At 44.9% G+C, this 19,345-nt stretch overlaps 1 protein-coding gene across 1 annotated transcript in view; it reads right to left on the reverse strand.

Moving 5' to 3' along the window:
• The window catches only part of C20H3orf20 (chromosome 20 C3orf20 homolog), a 59,285-nt gene that overhangs the window by 36,593 nt on the left and 3,347 nt on the right, over nucleotides 1-19,345 (reverse strand). The window contains exons 2-4 of the mRNA XM_055557700.1: nucleotides 13,858-14,369; nucleotides 12,832-12,972; nucleotides 8,542-8,661 (exon numbers count right to left, since the gene is read on the reverse strand). Coding sequence (XP_055413675.1) covers nucleotides 8,542-8,661; nucleotides 12,832-12,972; nucleotides 13,858-14,329 — 733 coding nt within the window. The 5' untranslated portion in view covers nucleotides 14,330-14,369. The remainder of the gene's footprint in view (nucleotides 1-8,541; nucleotides 8,662-12,831; nucleotides 12,973-13,857; nucleotides 14,370-19,345) is intronic.

The following is a 19,345-nucleotide window of genomic DNA, read 5'->3' on the forward strand; positions in this document are numbered from 1 at the left end:
ACAAACCAAATTTTATTTTTTTACCACACCATGTGGCATGTGGATCTTAGTTCCCCAACCAACCAGGGATCAAACTCATGCCCCCTGCCCTGGAAGCATGGCATCTTGACCACTGGATCTCCAGGGATGACCCATGACCAACTATTCTTTATCCATCATTTACTGATGGACAGTTGAGTTCCACCCATGTTTTAGCTACTGTGAATAAAGCTGCTATGAACACTTGTAGAAACATCTCTTTGAGACCCTGCTTCTAATTCTTTTGGGTATTGCTGAGAATTGAAGTCACTAGATTATATGGTAATCCCATGTTTAATTTTTGAGGAACTGCCATACTGTTTTCCACAGTAAACCTGGCTGTACCATTTTATATTCCTACCAACAGTGCACAAGGGTTCCAATATCTCTACATTTTCATCAGCACTTGTTTTCTGGTTTTTGACAGTAATCATCCTACTGGGGGTGAGGTAGTATCTCATTGCAGTTTTGATATCCATTCTCCCAATAGTTAGTGATGTTGAGCCTCTTTTAATATGTCTATGGGCCACCTATATCTTCTTTTGAGAAATGTCTATTCAAGTCCTTTGCCCATTTTTGAATCAGGTTTTTTTGTTCTTAAGTTTTAGAAGCTCTCTATATATTCTGGATATTACTCCCTCATCAGACATGATTTGCAATTATTCCCTGCCATTCTGTGGACTCTCTTCTTGTCAATAGTGTCTTCTGATGCACAAAATTTAAAAAATGCATGAAATGCAATATGTCTATGTTTCTCTTTCTTGGCCAATGCCTCTGGTGACTTATCCAAAGGAATGAGTCATTGGATCATGGATTGGATTACGGATTCACTGAATCATGAATCATTGTGAAATCCAATGTCATAATGTTTTTGTCTCATTTTCTTTAAGCATTTTACTGTTGTAGGTCTTAAAGTCCTTGATCCATTTTGAGTTAATTTTTCTATATGGTGTTAGGTAAGGGTCCAATTTCATTCTCTTGCATGTGGATATCCAGTTTTCCCATCATCATTTGTTGAAAAGACTATCTTTTCCCCATTGAATGGTCTTGGAACCCTGTCAAAAATCATTTGCTCATATATGTTAACCTTTATTTCTGGGTTCTCTACTCCATTTCACCGGTTAATATGTTTGTCACGGTGACAATACTGCACTGGTTTGATGAGTAAAGCTTTGCAGTAAGTTTTGCAATTTTATGAGTCCTCCAGTTTTACTGTCCTTTTTAAAATATTTATTTGCTTTTACTTATTTATGTGGCTGTACTGGGTCTTAGCTGTGGCCTGCAGGATCTTCTGTCTTTGTTGCAGCATGCACCATCTTCCAGTTGCAACATGTGGGATCCACTTCCCTGATGAGGGACTGAACTCAGGTCCCTGCATTGGAAGGACAGAGTCTTGGCCACTGGACCACTAGGGAAGTCTTTCCTCTGTCGCTCTTTTTCAAGATTTTTTTGACTACCCAGTGGTCTCTTGAGATTTCTTATAACTTTTAGGATGAGTTTTTCTATTTCTTCAAAAAAACATCTGTAGGGGACATCCTTAGTGGTCCAGTGGTTAAGAATCTGTGTGCCAATGCAGGGAACATGGGTTCTATCCCTGGTCAAGAAAGATTACATGTGTCATGGAGCAACTAAGCCCATGTGTCACAACTGCTGAGCCTGCATTCTACAGCCGTGAGCTGACACTGCTGAGCCTGCGCGCCTGGGAGCCGCAGCAACAAGAGAGGCCATTGCAACGAGAAGTCAGTGCACTGCGATGAGAGGGGCCTCCACTCGCTACAACCAGAGAAAGTCTATCAGCAGTGAAGACCCAGTGCAGCCGAAATAAATCAATTAATTAAAAAAAAACTTTGGCATTTTGATAGTGATTATATCGAGCCTTAGACTACTTGGGGAAGTACTGACATTTTAACAATGTCAAATCTTCCAATTCATGAACATGGAATGTGTTTCCATTTATGTCTTCTTTAATTTCCCTAACCAATGGTTTATAGTTTTCATTGCACAAGTTTTTCACCTCTTTTGTTAATTTCTAAGTGTTTGACTCTTGTTACTATTGTAAATGGGACTGTTTTCATAATTTCTATTGTTTACTGTTCATGTATAGAAATAAAGCCGACTTTTGTGTTGACTTTGTAGCCCGCTACTTTGCTAAATTCATTTATTAGTTCTAACAGCTTCCTTTGTGTAGAATATTTAGGGTTTTCTCCATATAAGAAAAGCTATGACAAACCTAGACAGCGTATTTTAAAAGAGACATTACTCTGCCAACAAAAGTCCATCTAGTCAAAGCTATGGTTTTTCCAGTCATCATGTTTGGATGTGAGAGTTGGACCATAAACAAGGCTGAGCACTGGAGAATTGATGCTTTTGAAGTGTGGTGTTGGAGAAGACTCTTGAGAGCCCCTTGGACTGCAAGAAGATCAAACCAGTCAATCCTAAAGGAAATCAATCCTGAATATTCATTGGAAGGACTGATACTGACGCTGAAATTCAAATACTTTGGCTACCTGATGTGAAGAGCCGATTCATTAGAAAAGAACCTGATGCTGGGAAAGACAGAAAGCAGGAGGATGACAGAGGATGAGATGGTTGGAAGGCATCATGGACTCAATGGAGATGAGTCTGAGCAAGCTCTGGGAGACAGTGAAGGACAGGGACGTCTGGCACGCTGCAGTCCATGGGGTCACAAAGAGCTGGAGAGGACTGAGCGACTGAACAACAACCATATAAGATCATATCATCTGCAAACAGGTAATTTTAACTCTTTCTTTTCAATCTGAATACCTTTTATTTTTCTTGCTTAACTGCTCTGGCTAGAACTTATTGTAATATGTTGAATAGAGGTGAAAGCAGACAACCTTGCTTCATATCTGATCGTAGTGGAAAAGCTTTCATCTTCTACCACTGAATACGATGTCCACTGTGCAGTTTTCATGTATGACTTGTATTAAGTGGAAGTAGTTTCCTTCTATTCCTAGTCTGTTGAGTGCTTTTTTTTTTATCATAAGAAGAAGTTAAGTTTTGTCAAATGCTTTTTCTGCACCAACTGAGAAGATCATGTGGATTTTTATCCCTTCATTCTGTTAAATGTGATATATTACAATGATTGAGTTTTATCTGTTAAAACATGCTTGCCTTCCAGGAATAAATCCTGCTTGGTATCATGTTATATAATCCTTTTAATATGCTGCCAAATTCTGTTTGCTAATATTTTGCTAAGGATTTTTACATCAATGTTCATCAGGTATACTGGTTTCTTGTAGTTTTCTTATAGTGTCTTTGGCTCTGATATCAGGGCAATACTGGCCTCATGGAATGAGTTGGGAAGCATCCCTCTTCAATTTGGGGGAAAAATTTTAGAATGATTGGCATTAGTTCTTCCTTGAATGTTTCGTAGAATTCATCGCTGAAATTTTATACTTTCCCATGTGTTACCTTTATGGATCTTTATTTCTCCCTGAGTTTGTGGCTCTGTCTAGTGTCCTTTCATTTCACTGCCTTGAAGGCTCTGTTCATTTTTCTTCAATCTTTTTCTTTCTGTTCTTCAAACTCAGTAATTTCCATTGTCCTGTCTTTGAGTTCACGGATTTTCTTCTGTATGCTGAAATCTGTAGTGGCAATATTTTATGCTTATTTCATTTAAGTGTTAGGTGGCGTGAGGATATGATGATGTAAAACTGTGGAGGGGATCATCCGTGGCTGAATTTCCAGAAACATCTATTCAGATCCTACGTGCTTCTGAGCCTCTGCTGCCCACTCAGCTGGAGCCATATGCTTCCCTTTGATATATGCAGGATCATCTTCAGTTTGGTCTCAAAAACAAAATGAGACTTCAGGCAAGGGGCACTGCTTAGGCTCCACCTGAGCCATGGAAGCTTCAGAATGGTGTCTCCCTCACTGTTAGCCAAGACTTGAGGTTTCTGGTTGGTGCCTGGGTACCATCTCTGGTACCTGCAACCTTCAGTGGTTTGCAGTCCCTTCCCTGACTCCTCCAGCCACCAGACCAGAGGGCCAGCTACCTGCTGCTAACCTCCTAGAACACCTTCTGACCTGAGCACTCATTTCTGGCTTGCCCCTGGTTGGTTTGGATCCCAAAGTATGACAACCAGGAACAACTGTTGACAGACTTCCCGGAGTTCTCTGCCTGAAAAGCTGGGCTGTGCTCCAGAAATAGCTGTTGTCCGCTCAGAGAGTAGGTGCAACTCCCTTTCATGTCTGTGTGACCCTAGAATGGCAAAGAGGGCCAGCTGGCAAGGTGTGACAGCATGAGTACGTGGAACAGGTATCAGAGGCTCCAAACCCAAAGTGACTTAAAAGCACAATGACTCTACAATATGTTCTTTAAAAAAAATTTTCTTTTAAATTTGGCTGTGAGATATTTTCAGTTAGTTCAGTTCAGTCGTTCAGTCATGTCTGACTCTTTGTGACCCCATGGATTGCAGCATGCCAGGCTTCCCTGTCCATCACCAATGCCTGAAGCCTGCTAAAACTCATGTCCATTGAGTCAGTAATGCCATCCAACCATCTCATCCTCTATCGTCCCCTTCTCCTCCTGCCTTCAATCTTTCCCAGCATCAGTATTTTTTTTAGTGAGTCAGTTCTTCACATCAGGTAGCCAAAGAATTGGAGCTTCAGCATCAGTCCTTCCAATGAATATTTAGGACAATTTCCTTTAGAATTGACTGGTCTGATCTCCTTGTAGTCCAAGGGACTCTCAAGAGTCTTCCCCAACACCACAGTTCAAAAGCATCAATTTTTCAGCGCTCAGCTTTCTTTACAGTTCAACTCTCACATCCACACATGACAACTGGAAAAACCATAATTTGACTAGATGGATCTTTGTTGGCAAAGTAATGTCTCTGCTTTTTAATATGTTGTCTATGTTGGTCATAGCTTTTCTTCCAAGGAGCAAGTGACTTTTAATTTCATGGCTGCAGTCACCATCTACAGTGATTTTGGAGCCCAAGAAAATAAAGTCTCTCATTGTTTCCATTGTTTCCCCATCTATTTGCCAAGAAGTGATGGGACCAGATGCCATGATCTTGGTTTTCTGAATGTTGACTTTAAAGCCAGCTTTTCCACTCTCCTTTTTCACTTTCATCAAGAGGCTCCTCAGTTCCTCTTTGCTTTCTGCCATAAGGGTGGTATAATCTGCATATCAGAAGTTATTAATATTTATCCTGGCAATCTTGATTCCAGCTTGTGCTTCATCCAGCCCACCATTTCCCACGACGTACTCTACATATAACTTAAACAAGCAAGGTGACGATATACAACCTTGACGTACTCTTTTCCCAAATTGGAACCAGTCCATTGTTCCATGTCCGGTTCTAACTGTTGCTTCTTGACCTGCACAGAGATTTCTCAGGAGGCAGGGAAGGTGGTCTGGTATTCCCATCCCTTTAAGAATTTTCCACAGTTTGTTGTGATCCACACAGTCAAAGGCTTTGGTGTAGTCAGTGAAGCAGAAGTAGGTGTTTTTCTGGTATTCTCTTGCTTTTTTATGATCCAATGGATGTTGGCAATTTGATCTCTGGTTCCTCTCCCTTTTCTAAATCCAGTTTGAACATCTGGAAATTCTTGATTTACATACTGTTAAGCCTTGCTTGGAGGATTTTGAGCATTACTTTGCTAGCATGTGAGATGAGTGCAATTATGCAGTAGTCTGAACATTCTTTGGCATTGCTCTTCTTTGGGATTGGAATGAAAATTGACCTTTTCCAGTCCTGTGGCCATTGCTGAGTTTTCCAAATTTGCTGGCATATTGAGTGCAGCACTTTCATAGCATCATCTTTTAGGACTTAAAATAGCTCAACTGGAATTCCATCACCTCCACTTAGTGATGCTTCCTAAGGCCCACCTGACTTCGTATTCCAGGATGTCTGGCTCTAGGTGAGTGATTACACCATCATGGTTATCTGGGTCGTGAAGATCTTTTTTGCAGAGTTCTTCCGTGTATTCTTGCCACCTTTTCTTAATTATCTTCTGCTTTTGTTAGGTCCATACCATTTCTGTCCTTTATTGTGCCCATCTTTGTATGAAATATTCCCTTGGTATCTCTAATTTTCTTGAAGAGATCTCGAGTCTTTCCCATTCTATTGTTTTCCTCTATTTCTTTGCACTGATCACTGAGGAAGGCTTTCTTATATCTCCTTGCTATTCTTTGGAACTCTGCATTCAGATGGGTATAGCTTTCCTTTTCTCTTTTGCCTTTCACTTCTCTTCTTTTCTCAGCTATTTGTAAGTTCTCCTCAGACAACCATTTTGCCTTTTTGCATTTCTTTTTCTAGGGGATGATCTTGATCACTGTCTCTTGTACAACATCATGAACCTCTGTCCAAATAGTTCTTCAGGCACTCTGTCTATGAGATCTAATCACTTGAATCTATTTGTCACTTCCACTGTATAGTCGTAAGGGATTTGATTTAGGTCATATCGAATGGCCTAGTGGTTTTCCCTACTTTTTTCAATAACAAGTTCATGATCTGAGTCATAGTCAGTTCCCAGTCTTGTTTTTGCTGACTGTATAGAGCTTCTCCATCTTCAGCTGCAAAGAATATAATCAATCTGATTTCAGTATTGACCATCTGGTGATGTCCATGTGTAGTGTCATCTCTTGTGTTGTTGGAAGAGGGTCTTTGCTATGACCAGTGCGTTCTCTTGGCAAAACACTGTTAGCCTTTGCCCTGCTTCATTTGGTACTCCAAGGCCAAACTTGCCTGTTACTCCAGGTATCTCTTGACTTCCTACTTTTGCATTACAGTCCCCTGTGATGAAAAGGACATCTTCTTTTGCTGTTAGTTCTAGAAGGTCTTGTAGGTCTTCATAGAACTGTTCAACTTCAGCTTCTTTGGCATTAGTAGGATCTTTTCCTTTCGGCATATGAACGCTTATTTGCAGAGTGTGGCATCTAGTTTCCTGACTAGGGATTGAACCCAGGCCTCCAGCCCTGGGAGCGTGGAGTCTTAGCTATGGGACCACCAGCAATATGTTCCTTAAGATACAGCACTTTAGAGTGAACATGGGTATAATTAATAGTTATGTCAGGACAACAGCATAAAATGGGACTTAAGTGGATAAACTAGGACACGTGGTTACTTATAAACTATTAGGGAAGGTTAACCACCCATCCTAGCACTCATGTGTGAGAATAATTTCTGAACAACATCAGGAACCTATAAGAAATGCAGCATTGTTGAACATACATCCTAGCGAGAGTGACGCAATATCATAGGGTGATCACATCTTCAGGTGGCAGAGGAAAACAGCCACACTGACAAAGAGATCAACAGACATATGGAACTTTTGTTTTGAAATAACCTTACTCAAGGCATCACCCTTGAACTGAAGTCATTAGGGAGAAAAATCATGAATTCAGTAAGGGTCCTGAGGAGACTCTGTTTCCCCTCAAAATAACTGCACTGATGTAAGGCCAGCTCAGGAGGAGATAGGATAAACCAGGAGAATATAAAGTGGGACACTGGAAGTGATGCTCAGAGCGGGAGAAAATGCATCAACATGGGTAAAGGAACAGGGGGGACAAGAAGCTGAGGATGTCAGCTCCAGCAAGGAAGGTGTTCTTCGTCTTAGAATCCACATGTGCAGCCCTGGCATTCAGAAGAGTGGCTGACAAGTAGCAATTGTTCAACAAACATCTGTTCACTGACGGAAAAAGTGAGAGGATTAGCTTGATATGAAGAGTGAGGCCTGGAGGAAGGCAAAACTCATGACCATCCGAGGTAGGCTCAGGAATACAACCCAAGCTTCTCAACTTCCAGCCTGACTTCCAGGGTCTGCGGGAATCACTAGACAGTCTTTGAGCTTCCCAACTTTCCATATGTCTTCTGTGAACACAGTTCCTCCCCTACCCCACCACCCTGCCAGCACAGCCTGGGGGCCCCTGGAAGATCCAAAGGGAGAAAAGTTCCTTCTCTGCCCTCTCCAGCCCCAACTCACCCCTCCTCTAAGCTCTGACTGCATGGTCAGTGCTACACTCTATGGTCTCACCTGCCCCCAGTTCTTTCTTTTAAGCTCTTCCTTCTGCTCTGTCTTCTGCAATAGAATAGCAGCAGCCTCTATGTCTGTTTTCTGCCCACATAAACTGGCCCAGCTGGGGACTCACGCTAACGTCTGGTATCCAAATACCTCTGTTCATGTATTGGTTCCCCTACCTTCTGAGTGAGTACACAAGTCTCTAGGCAGAGATGGTGAGTACGGGATAACGCAGTAGGTGGAAGATGTGGGTTTGACAGGGGTGCTGCCCCAGGTAAGAGGAACTGCATTAACAGAAGTGGAGGCTTGTAAACATTCAAACAATGAGACTCCAGGTGGAGGGGCCGGGTTGAGATATGTCACCTTGTGTGGCACACAGTCTGTTAACAGCTGCTGGGTCTCCAGCCAGGGCAGCTACCTACCCTCCCTATCAGAAAACCAAACCATCTCATCAGCCCCACCGGAAATCTTCTATCCACCTCCCCACCCCACCCCCACCACCAAAGATATGGGGGTGGGGATCACGGTTACCTGTTTTCTTCTTGAATTCCCTTCCGGTTGAGAGGGAAAAGCTCAGACAGCCAGTAGAGGCCTCGTAGACAAGCTGATAAGGTGAGTTCACGCCCATGGCTGGGATATTCGTAAAGGAATCTGGAGTGGAACAGAAAGGGATGCTGATTACAGTTTTTTAATTTTAATTTTTTAACCAAGAGTACAATAATGAACTTTCTGTCCTAGTCATATGGTACGCCAGATATTCTGAAGTGTCCTGTTGTTACAAAACCACCAAATTCTGGAAGAAAAAGATTTTTATTGCTGGAAAAGGCTCAGAGTGATTAAGAGAAATCTTTAGAAGTCTCCTCTACAGTGTCCCCTCTGCCTAGCCCCCAGTATCTCTCAAGAATGAAATGACATCAGAGCAGGGAAGAGAAGGCAGGCACAAAAGGTGACGTTACTCTAAGGATAAATGCAGATACAACTGCTACACTAGGTCAAGGGACTAAACACGGGGCTAGCTAGAAGAGAATTTAGAGTTATCTCTTTCCCTCCTCCAAGCCGCAGAAACCAGATGCTTCTGCAACAAGAGATCAGTCTCTTGCAGAATCACACTGTCATGTACGAAGTCACTTGATAGTAGGCCACTTAAGAATTAAAATCTAGCACCCCTTTACTTGTGGAAAATCTTGGCCACTCTTCCACAAACTTCACTAAATCATTTGCTTATTCTTCCCCCAAATACAGTCATTTCACATGCTGGGCATGAAATTGTTGGGAAATGTCAAGCAATTCATCACAGCTCATTCAAATTCATAAAGAAAATGGCAAACATGACCTTCTAAATAGACAAAACCTGTACCCAGAGACTGCACATTGAATGATACAAACCAAAGACAATCACCTTCACTGGTAACCCAAAGCTGGAAATTAGGACCACATGAAAAGAACTGAGAAAGATGGAATAAAACCAGTAAGTCCTACTGGTGCAGAGAAAATTCACCAAGAAAGCAGTATTTAACAAGAACTATATACATCCTGAGACCTTTTGCCCAGAAATCCTCTCTCCTGGGAGAGTAATCTTAATACTTAATCCATCACAACAGTGATAAGAACCAATATGCATGAAGTTGCATATTACAATGCATATTGTACTAACAGCAAGAAGCCTGGAAACCTAAGCATCGGTTAATCATGGACCATGAGCGTCAGAACTCTACACTCACTTAGAATGACAACTGTAAAGCTGTGGTCATGTTGGATACACTGTGTCTGTTAAGTAAAGGAAACTGAAAAATAGGAAAATTATAGTATCCTTCGAAAAATATGTATACATACACAAATACACACAGAGAGAAGAACCACAAAGGGAACTGCAAAAGTAAAAAATAGCTATTACATAAAAGTGGCAACTTTTTGCTGTTTTATTTCATAATATGGCCATCAACTAAAAATCAAGGAGCAGTCCAGTTTTCTTTCCTACATGTCAGGACTAGACAGGAGAAAAGACAGGAAGTAATTTTATTACTAAGGAAATGCTGCCTTAGCAATGGGTATACTCTAGTTACAGCATTCGAGGAATGCCACTCCAGACTCAGTTACATATTGGGTCTACCTCAGCCATCAGAAGGAACAGAAAAGCAAAACTCACCCAAAACAAATCACTAGGCACTGGAATCTTCTTCTTAAAGCCCTCCTAGGATGAATGCTTTCCCAAAGGAAACAGATTGCTCCCTCATTTATATTTTGCCATTCAGATTTTCTTTTCAAACTCTAGGTTTATTTGAAGGAGCATCAGGAATAGACGTGCCAACAAGTAAGAGAGATTTCCTGGGGGAGCGTGATGCAGGAGAGGCTTGCTCAGCGCTCCTCTGATGCAGACAGACACACATCACCAACAGACTCTCTGCAAAGTCTCCTCCACCAGGTTAACCACAAGCCATGAGGGAAGCCACTGTGTCACAGGTGAAAGCATGTGGCCCTGAAAGATGCTTAAACACCCTATGAGGTGGAGAGCTATAGGGACGACTGCTTCGTTTTCAGGGTCAGGGAACACAACATTCAGGAAGGAGAGCATAGCTCGCAGGTTTGAGGGTGGGTGGCTGGGCCAGGCTACCCATTCCTCTCCAAAGGACTCGCCTACCCACATGACAGACAGCCAGGCGGCTGTCTCCCAAACAAAGTAGAGCTCCAATGGAGTGGAGCTCCAAGCCCCATGTGGACTGCAGGGTGCAGAACTCCATGCCTGCTGGCAACCTTCTGCATAAACAGGGCATAATCAGAGGGCCTGTTGTTATCAGAGCAGAGCTGACCCTGAACACAAGGGGCGAGTGCATTCTCTTAAAACAGAAAGAAACCCATGTGTGTGCACACTCAGTTGTGCTGACTCTTTGAGGCCCCATGAACTGTAGCCTGCCAGGCTCCTCTGTTCATAATTTCCCAGGCAAGAACGTTGGAGTGGGTTTTCATTTCCTCCTCCAGGGAATCTTCCCCACCCAGGCATCAAACCCACATCTCTTGTGTCTCTTACAGTGGCAGGTAGATTCTTTACCACTGTGCCTCCTGGGAAGCTACTTCATGGTAAACCATTGGGGTATGCTTGATCAGGACTTTACCTTAGGAAAGGAAACCAAAGTTTATCAAAATAACCTTCTCTAGCTCATATTTACAGTAAGTCTACTGATATTGTAAGCACACGCCTAATTCTTATAAGAAATAAAAACTGTCGGTTTTTTCAGATGGTGTGATTTTTTTTTCTGAATGGTTTTATCCCAGCAATAAAACATGAGTCCCTTCACATCTGCCTTTAGCAAAAAGGTCCAAATTTGTTTGTATTGTTAACCGTTTGATACCCAAGTCATCCTTTCTGCATGGAGTGGTCGCCCTGGTCAACTCTCCTGCCCTTGGCAACAACTAGTTTTGCTTTTCCGCATCACTCACTGGTGGCTTCACGTGGACACGCAGCAGCTCTCTAAAATCATTCTCAGGGAGTTCATGAAATCCCACATTTCCCCCCAAGCCTTGCAGTTTTACTGTGTAATTTATTTGCCCTGTGCCCTGTGTGTTCACGTCAGATGTTTAGCCTCTGACCATCAAGGGAAGCCTGACAAACAGTCAGCGGACAGGGACAGACACTGAAAAGGGGATGGATTTTATAGGTTAGGGCAAATGGCTATGGGTTATAAATTTATTATGCTTCCCCATCAAGGTTCTTAATAGCGAGGACTTTCGGGCATTTGAAATGAATACCTCTATATCCACCAAGCTTAAGAGATACAACAGTACAGATGCGACTGAACTACTGTCTTTTAAATCATAGATGTTCCCCTTCCCACTGGCAGAGATCATGTGCTCTAGCTCTGTGTCTATTATTTCAGGCCCTCTGATTATTCCCATTCACTTTGTATAATGTACTCAAAAGCAGTATGCTATAATTTTGTTATTTTACACTTTATTTAAATGGCATTATACCAAATGTCAGAGAAGGCAATGGCACCCCACTCCAGTACTCTTGCCTGGAGAATCCCAGGGATGGAGGAGCCTGGTGGGCTGCCGTCTATGGGGTCGCACAGAATCAGACATAACTGAAGCGACTTAGCAGCAGCAGCAGCAGCATACCAAATGTATCTTCTATACCTTTTTTTTTTTGCTTAACACCATTTTTTGTTTATCTATGTTGATGTGTGTGCTTCAGTGCTTGATTAATTTCCACTTCTCATTATGTCCCATCATCTAAAGACTGTAATTTTTCTCTTGTTGATTAACATTTAGGTTGTTTCCTTTTTTTTTTTCCATCCCAAACAATTCTGCAATAGACATTGTGATATGACTTCTTATAACATGTGTGTGTGTTTCTCTAGGGCAGTGCAATTCTCAAGTGTGGCCTGGTATGAATCCACACCAGGTCATGACCAGGTGAATACAGGAACCGAGAATACACATTTAGAAGTCTATGTACCAATCTGGTGTTCCTGTGACAATATCACATTTGGAAATGGGGTGATCCACAAGGGACTGGAAATTTTACAAAGTGGTCCTTCACCGCAGAGCGTGGAAGAAGCAGGGCTCTAGGAAATGCCTCAGCAGAGAAACTGCTGGGCGTAAGATGCTAGAGCACCTCCCCCCTCACAGACACCACCACCCTGCTCTCCACGGGAACTGCACCAACACGCACACTCACCGGCAGCATGTGAGAATCCCCGCTGCTTCGCATCCACCTCAAGTCTTGGAAACGTCAAACATTTAAGCTGAGGACTTGACCTTTCCACTGCACTCTTGTTGGTACCGTCTGACCTTTCACCTAAGAGCTGAAACTCAGGTACCCACCTTTCCCCATCTGTCCGGCACTGCCAGAATTTCTCCCGATGGTGCCAATCAGGAAGTCAAAAGCCATCTCTTTGGCATTGAGGTGCAGAAGCTGGCTGGCCTCCACGAAGCGCTTTGTAATGTCCAAGGGGTTGGCACCTACTAAGAAAGTCATCAAAGGCAACTACTCACTTTTCTCCAGTGTGGGGAAAGTGCTTCTAGAAAGTGCTTCCCTAAGTGGCCCTGGAAGTAAGGGGGAGTGAAGATCTATTCCCAGGGTGAGGAGGTGTGAGGGGGCTCCTAATGAGAGGGCCTTGAGCTCCGAAGGTCTCCAGGTGGTCCCTAGCTCTCTGCCCTCTCCCCTTCTCTCCCCCCACCCACAGGCCTGGAGACTGATGCTTTTGTTGCGGTTGTTCAGTTGCTAAGTTGTGTCTGACTCTTTACCGCTCCATGGACTGCAGCATGCCAGGCTTCCCTGTCCTTCACTGTTTTCCGGAGTTTGCTCAAACTCATGTCCATTGAGTTGGTGATGCTATCTAAGCTGATGTCACTGGTATTAAAAATAACAGAACCTAGAAGGCTTCATCAGTGATGAGCTCCCAGGTCCCCGATAGTGGGATGAGAGACCCTTATCGTGGACAGACGCCGGTTCTCAAGACTCTCCTGGTTCTGGCTACCAATCAGCCCTCCCAACTAGCCCCCTCCTTCTGGGTGCGGCCTCTGTCTACCACTGCATCATTTCCACAAACTGGGCCCTTCAATACCTCGGACCTCACACTGCTCACCGTCAACCTCTCAACCTGGGCTTGGCAAAGCTGGAGGGACGGAAGGACAACGTGGGGGATGGAGCGGGAGGGGGACGGATGATTCCTGGGGGTGGTCTCAGGAAGTAGTTGAGTGGCAAAGCAGACCCTTGGCTGCCATTTCTCCACAGCACGTCCTTGTAGACCTGTCTGGGGAGGGTATGGTGGACACACACAGCTGCCCAGGCCAGACCCTCTGGGCCCAGAAAAATGAGCTTCACAGAGCCAGCCTTGGCCAACTTACCAGACACAGACTCCAGCATGGCCTTCATCTTCAGGCTGAGGAGCTCGGTCAGCAGGTGGATGGACTGCCGCTGGAACCTGTGCAGGATCTCCTGGCTGGACTGCCTGCGGCGGCCGTGGGTGGGAGCGTGCGTGAATTTGGCCAGCCCGGTGGAAGCGGGCAGCATCGGCAGTGGGAGAGCTGGTGGGGGCAGCTTCTTCTGGACAGGGGTCTGCACGGGGGCTGATTCCATAAGCACCACGGGCGGGGCGCCAATGCTGATCTCCAGGCCCAAGATGTCAGAGGGGGTGGGGACCATGGGGTCGGTGACCAGCTCCTCCCAGGTGAACTCAAAGATGTTCCTGATGCCCTTGGGTACAGAAATGCCTGCGTTCCGGCAGCCGACGAGCAGCCTGGAGATGTGGGCCAGCAGCTTGGGGGCAGTGGCGGTGTACTGCAGGTACAGTTCTCGGTTACTCTTGATGTCATTCATGGTACTTCAGCACGCATACTGCTAGGTGATGCTGTCCATTCTAGACAAGAGGGACCTTCGGTTGTAAGCAGCTAGACAGCCTGAGGGCTGAATGAGAGCCTACGTTCTCGCCTAAGGCCAGGTCTCGGGACAGACGAATGTGCTGAAACGGCCCTTATAGGTCATCGAGCCGGTGCATCCTATATGGGAGGGTAGACGTATCACCGGTCACTCTCCCTGGCAAACGGATGCCACCCCACCCTGCTTCCCTTCCCGGGGACGCGTCAGAGACCAACTTAGTGAGTCACGAGGGGAAGGGCCTGGGGAGAAGCAAATTCCCCACGTGGACCCTGGGCTAGAGGAAGGGAAAGGAAGGGGAAGGGAAAAGGTTTCGGGGCACCTCTAGGAGTCAGAGATCTGAGGATGGAAGTTCTTCTTTTGGTCTCTCAATAAAAACCTGCAAAAATAAAAAATGTTTCATTGGTCCCCGCTGAGGGAAGGTGACATGAAAACTCCCAGCTGCAAGGCGAGGATGGGCCTGGATTCAACCTGTACCTCCAAGGGCAGAGGGGAGAGAGTGAGGATGAGCTTTTTAATCCTACTGAAGCCTTCTCATCATTTCTGCCACTGGGCCTCCCAACATGCACTCCCCACCACGTCCACGCCCTCATCTCCTGCCAGACAGATACACCCTTCCACTCCTCGCTCTGTGTCCTCTGGAGCCAGCCTGAGGTTGCCGTTCCAGAACCGCACCCCTGGTGCAAGCCCTCAGTGTTCACAGTACGCTGCCCTGGTTTGATAAGGCTATTATCACTCCCATTTCACCAATGGAGGAACTGGAGGCTTATGCAGACAGAGCTCTCGGTCGGGAGTTGTCTGTCTGCAGACTCTTGGCATAGAGACCTTTCTAAACATGACTCCCCCACAGCCTTCCAGCTGCCTGCCCATCCGTCAGCAAGAAAATCTCCAAGGAACAAGGGTGCCATAGAGCAAACCCTTCTGACATTCTGCTGGTCTGCAGATAAAGTGGCTTTCTACATCTATTTGCTGACCCTCTGGCAGCTCCATTCCTCAGCTTTGGAGACTCAGAAAAATAGGTTCGTTTTTGAACTGATAAGTCTACAAAACAAAGAGACCACTCAGAATTGTGGTCATCTGGGCAACTAGCCAGAGGGATCTGACCCTAGCAGGCAGGGCAGATCTGTTTTAAAGCCAGGACTCAAATGAAGAGAAGATGAATACAATCTGTGAAATGTTCACTGGTTTGAGGAACCTCATCCCACCCCCTAACAGTTCCTTTCTTGTGACATTAATTTGGAAGACATGCCTTACAAACAGATCAACTCTGGCTTTTAAAAGTTTTATTGAGATACAATTCACATACCATACAATTCACTCTTTTCAAAGGGTACAATGGTTTTTAGTATAGGCGCTGCTGTGCAACAATCACCACTAATTTTAGAACATTTTCATCACCCCCAAAAGAAACCCATTAGCACTCACTCCATTCATTCTTCCTCCCCCCAGGGAACCACTAATGTGCTGCCTGTGTCTACATATCTGCCTGTTCCGGACATTTCACATGGATGGAATCATACACTATGCGGTCTTTTGTTAACTTGCTCCTTTCATTTACAATCACGTTTCTGAGGTTGATCCATGTTATGGAAGTGTCAGTCCTTCAACTCATGTACCTCATTATATGGAGAGACCACAATTTGTTGATCCATTCAGTGTTTGACGACACTTTCGTTGTTCCCACTTCTGGCTGTTATGAACAGTGCTCCTGTGAACACTCAGGTACAAGTTGTTGTGCAGATGGAGACTTTCACTCTCTTGAGTTGAGAGCCAGGAATGGAACTGCTGGGTCATATGGTAACTCAATGTTTAACATTTTCAGGAACTATCAGGCTGCTTTCCAAAGTGGCTGCACCATTCTACAGTTCTTTTTGCAAAACCAGTATTGTATGAGGGTTTCAATTTCTCCATGTCCTTGTCAACACTTGTTATTATATTGTTTTGATTCCAACATCCTAGAGGGTATGAAGTGCTATCTTATTGTGGTTTTCATTTGTACATCCTTAGACAGCAGACTGGTTCCAAATAGGAAAAGGAGTACGTCAAGGCTGTATATTGTCACCCTGCTTATTTAACTTCTATGCAGAGTACATCATGAGAAACGCTGGGCTGGAGGAAGCACAAGCTGGAATCAAGATTGCCGGGAGAAATATCAATAACCTCAGATATGCAGATGACACCACCCTTATGGCAGAAAGTGAAGAGGAGCTAAAGAGTCTCTTGATGAAAGTGAAAGAAGAGAGTGAAAAAGTTGGCTTAAAGCTCAACATTCAGAAAACGAATATCATGGCATCTGGTCCCATCACTTCATGGGAAATAGATGGGCAAACAATGTCAGACTTTATTTTTTTGGGCTCCAAAATCATTGCAGATGGTGACTGCAGCCATAAAGTTAAAAGACACTTACTCCTTGGAAGGAAAGTTATGACCAACCTAGATAGCATATTCAAAAGCAGAGACATTACTTTGGCAACAAAGGTCCATCTAGTCAAGGCTATAGCTTTTCCAGTGGTCATGTATGGATATGAGAGTTGGACTGTGAAGAAGGCTGAGCGCTGAAGAATTGATGCTTTTGAACTGTGGTGTTGGAGAAGATGCTTGAGAGTCCCTTGGACTGCAAGGAGATCCAACCAGTCCATTCTGAAGGAGATCAGCCCTGGGATTTCTTTGGAAGGAATGATGCTAAAGCTGAAAATCCAGTATTTTGGCCACCTCATGCGAAGAGTTGACTCATCGGAAAAGACTCTGATGCTGGGAGGGATTGGGGGCAGGAGGAGAAGGGGACGACAGAGGATGAGATGACTGGATGGCATCACCGACTCAATGGATGTGAGTTTGAGTGAACTCCAGGAGTTGGTGATGGACAGGGAGGCCTGGCGTGCTGCAGTTCATGGGGTCGCAAAGAGTCGGACACGACTGAGTGACTGAACTGAACTGTAGTGACTAATAATGCTGTGCATCTTTTTGTGTGTTTATTGGCCACTTCTGTATCTTCTTTGGGGAAAAGCCTTTTCAGGTTGAAAAACTTTTTTTTTAAGAAATTTCATTTTAAATTAAACGCACAGATAACTTTCATTTGTTACCATATATTTCTGTCTTCAGAATTCAGCTGGAGGGGACCACGTGACTCCGCTCTGGCCTGTGAAAGGCATGTGGAGCTGCTGGGTAGGACTCCTGCTGACATCATGGCGCCCCCACACCAGCGCTTAACCACCTGCCTCCAAACCTGTGTCACATAAGGGAATGAACCCCTGATCTCTTTAAGCCCCTTTACTCAGATCTCTTTCCTGCAGCCAAATGTGACTCCTGCCAGCCAGCCAGCTGTGCGGGAACAGCATCACTCCCTCCTTCCCATGTATCTTATTTTCACTATCACTTGTTCATTTCTCCATCACTGAGACATAGGCCTTGCCCTCAGCATTCATCAGGCAGAAGAGACTTGCAAAATCTGTATCATCAGGGTCACACAGCCAAAAAAAAGACAAAGGCCATGAAAACCCAAAGACAAAAGTCTAAAGGAAGCTGCACTGAAGGTTGTCATAGAAGACAAGCAAGAAGCCACCAGGCAGGTAGGGAAGAGAAGGCATTCTTGGTAAAGAAGAGTATGTACAAAGAACAGAGACATTTAAAGCATGGAGGGTTCAGGGAACCACAAAACACCTCAGGATGGTTGGGGCTTGGGGCTCTACAGGGATGCAGCAGACAAAGCTGAAAAGATATCTAGAATCAGATCTTGAAGGGCCTTATATGCCATGCCAAAGAATTTGCATGTTATATAATCATCCTTAGGACAAGTACTCAGATGTGTTGTCTTTGACTGCTAGTTGCATCCCATGTGGTCTCTGCAAACCATGGCAGGCACCATATCTTCCTCCCCTTTTACAGTCTCCATGACTCTCAGTAAGACACCAAGTGAGCTGCCACACGACAGAAGGTGAAAAACATTTATGGCATCAAAGTCCAACAGACAGCCTAAGAGACCCACATAGACAGCTGTACACAAAGCTGCAATGAATGACTCCCACAAAGAAATGAAAGAGCATGGAAGAAGTTTATAACGGATACGAAAAAAGACCATCTTCATTCCAGCATCTTCGAAGTTTTGCTGCCTGTCTCCTCTGTCCCAGGCCAGGGGAAGTACAGAGATGAGGGGCACACACATGGCAAATCAGAGTGCTCTCTGCCAGGCAGAAGGGAAACCCAGAAAAGGCAGTGTCACCGGGTAGCTAACTGCTCAGTCCCGATGACCTCAAACCTAAACCTGTGGACTCTAGACCCTGCTTCCCAAGACAATGAGGATTAAATGAGGTCGCATGTGTTAAGGGTTGGCACAATGTCCAGCAAAGTGCTCAGTGAATGTTAAGTAGAAAAAGACGATTATTTGAAGCGGTTGAAGGCTGTATGATGGAAATGACAGAAACTGGTCCACAAGTTGAAGCTGACTAGTGAGCAAGGACAGGAAGAGCACTCCAAGTGATGGGAACAGCCCTGGTTCAGGCTGGAGGCTCTAATAACCTGGCAAGTTTGGGGAACCACATGTAACTCAAGGATGCCACAGGTGATCGGCAGGGTTGGGGGTGGGCAGCAGCCTGCTGAGAGGAGCTGGTATAAACTGCTGAACGTGGACTTCATCGTGCATGCGATGGGAAACCACGGAAGGACTGCAAGCAGAAGTGGCATCTGTACAGAGGGCACTCCCCCCAGGGGGCCGGCAGTGTGCTGGGGAGGAATGAGACACGTAACTGCAGTGGGATCGGCCGAGGAGGAGAGCTGTACCCACTGCACCCCGACTTCTGCGTCAAAAAGCAACTCCCAGCCCCTGCACCTCAAAGAGTACCCCAGAAGGCACAGACCCAGCGAACTCCCAGGGGTATACCATGGAGCAGCAGGACAAGGATGAAAAGTGGGTAAGTCCTGAACAGGCTCTGGGGAAACCAAGGGCACCCGACCAAGAAGGAA

Source organism: Bubalus kerabau, chromosome 20, assembly GCF_029407905.1.
Source record: "Bubalus kerabau isolate K-KA32 ecotype Philippines breed swamp buffalo chromosome 20, PCC_UOA_SB_1v2, whole genome shotgun sequence".
Classification (NCBI taxonomy): domain Eukaryota; kingdom Metazoa; phylum Chordata; class Mammalia; order Artiodactyla; family Bovidae; genus Bubalus; species Bubalus kerabau.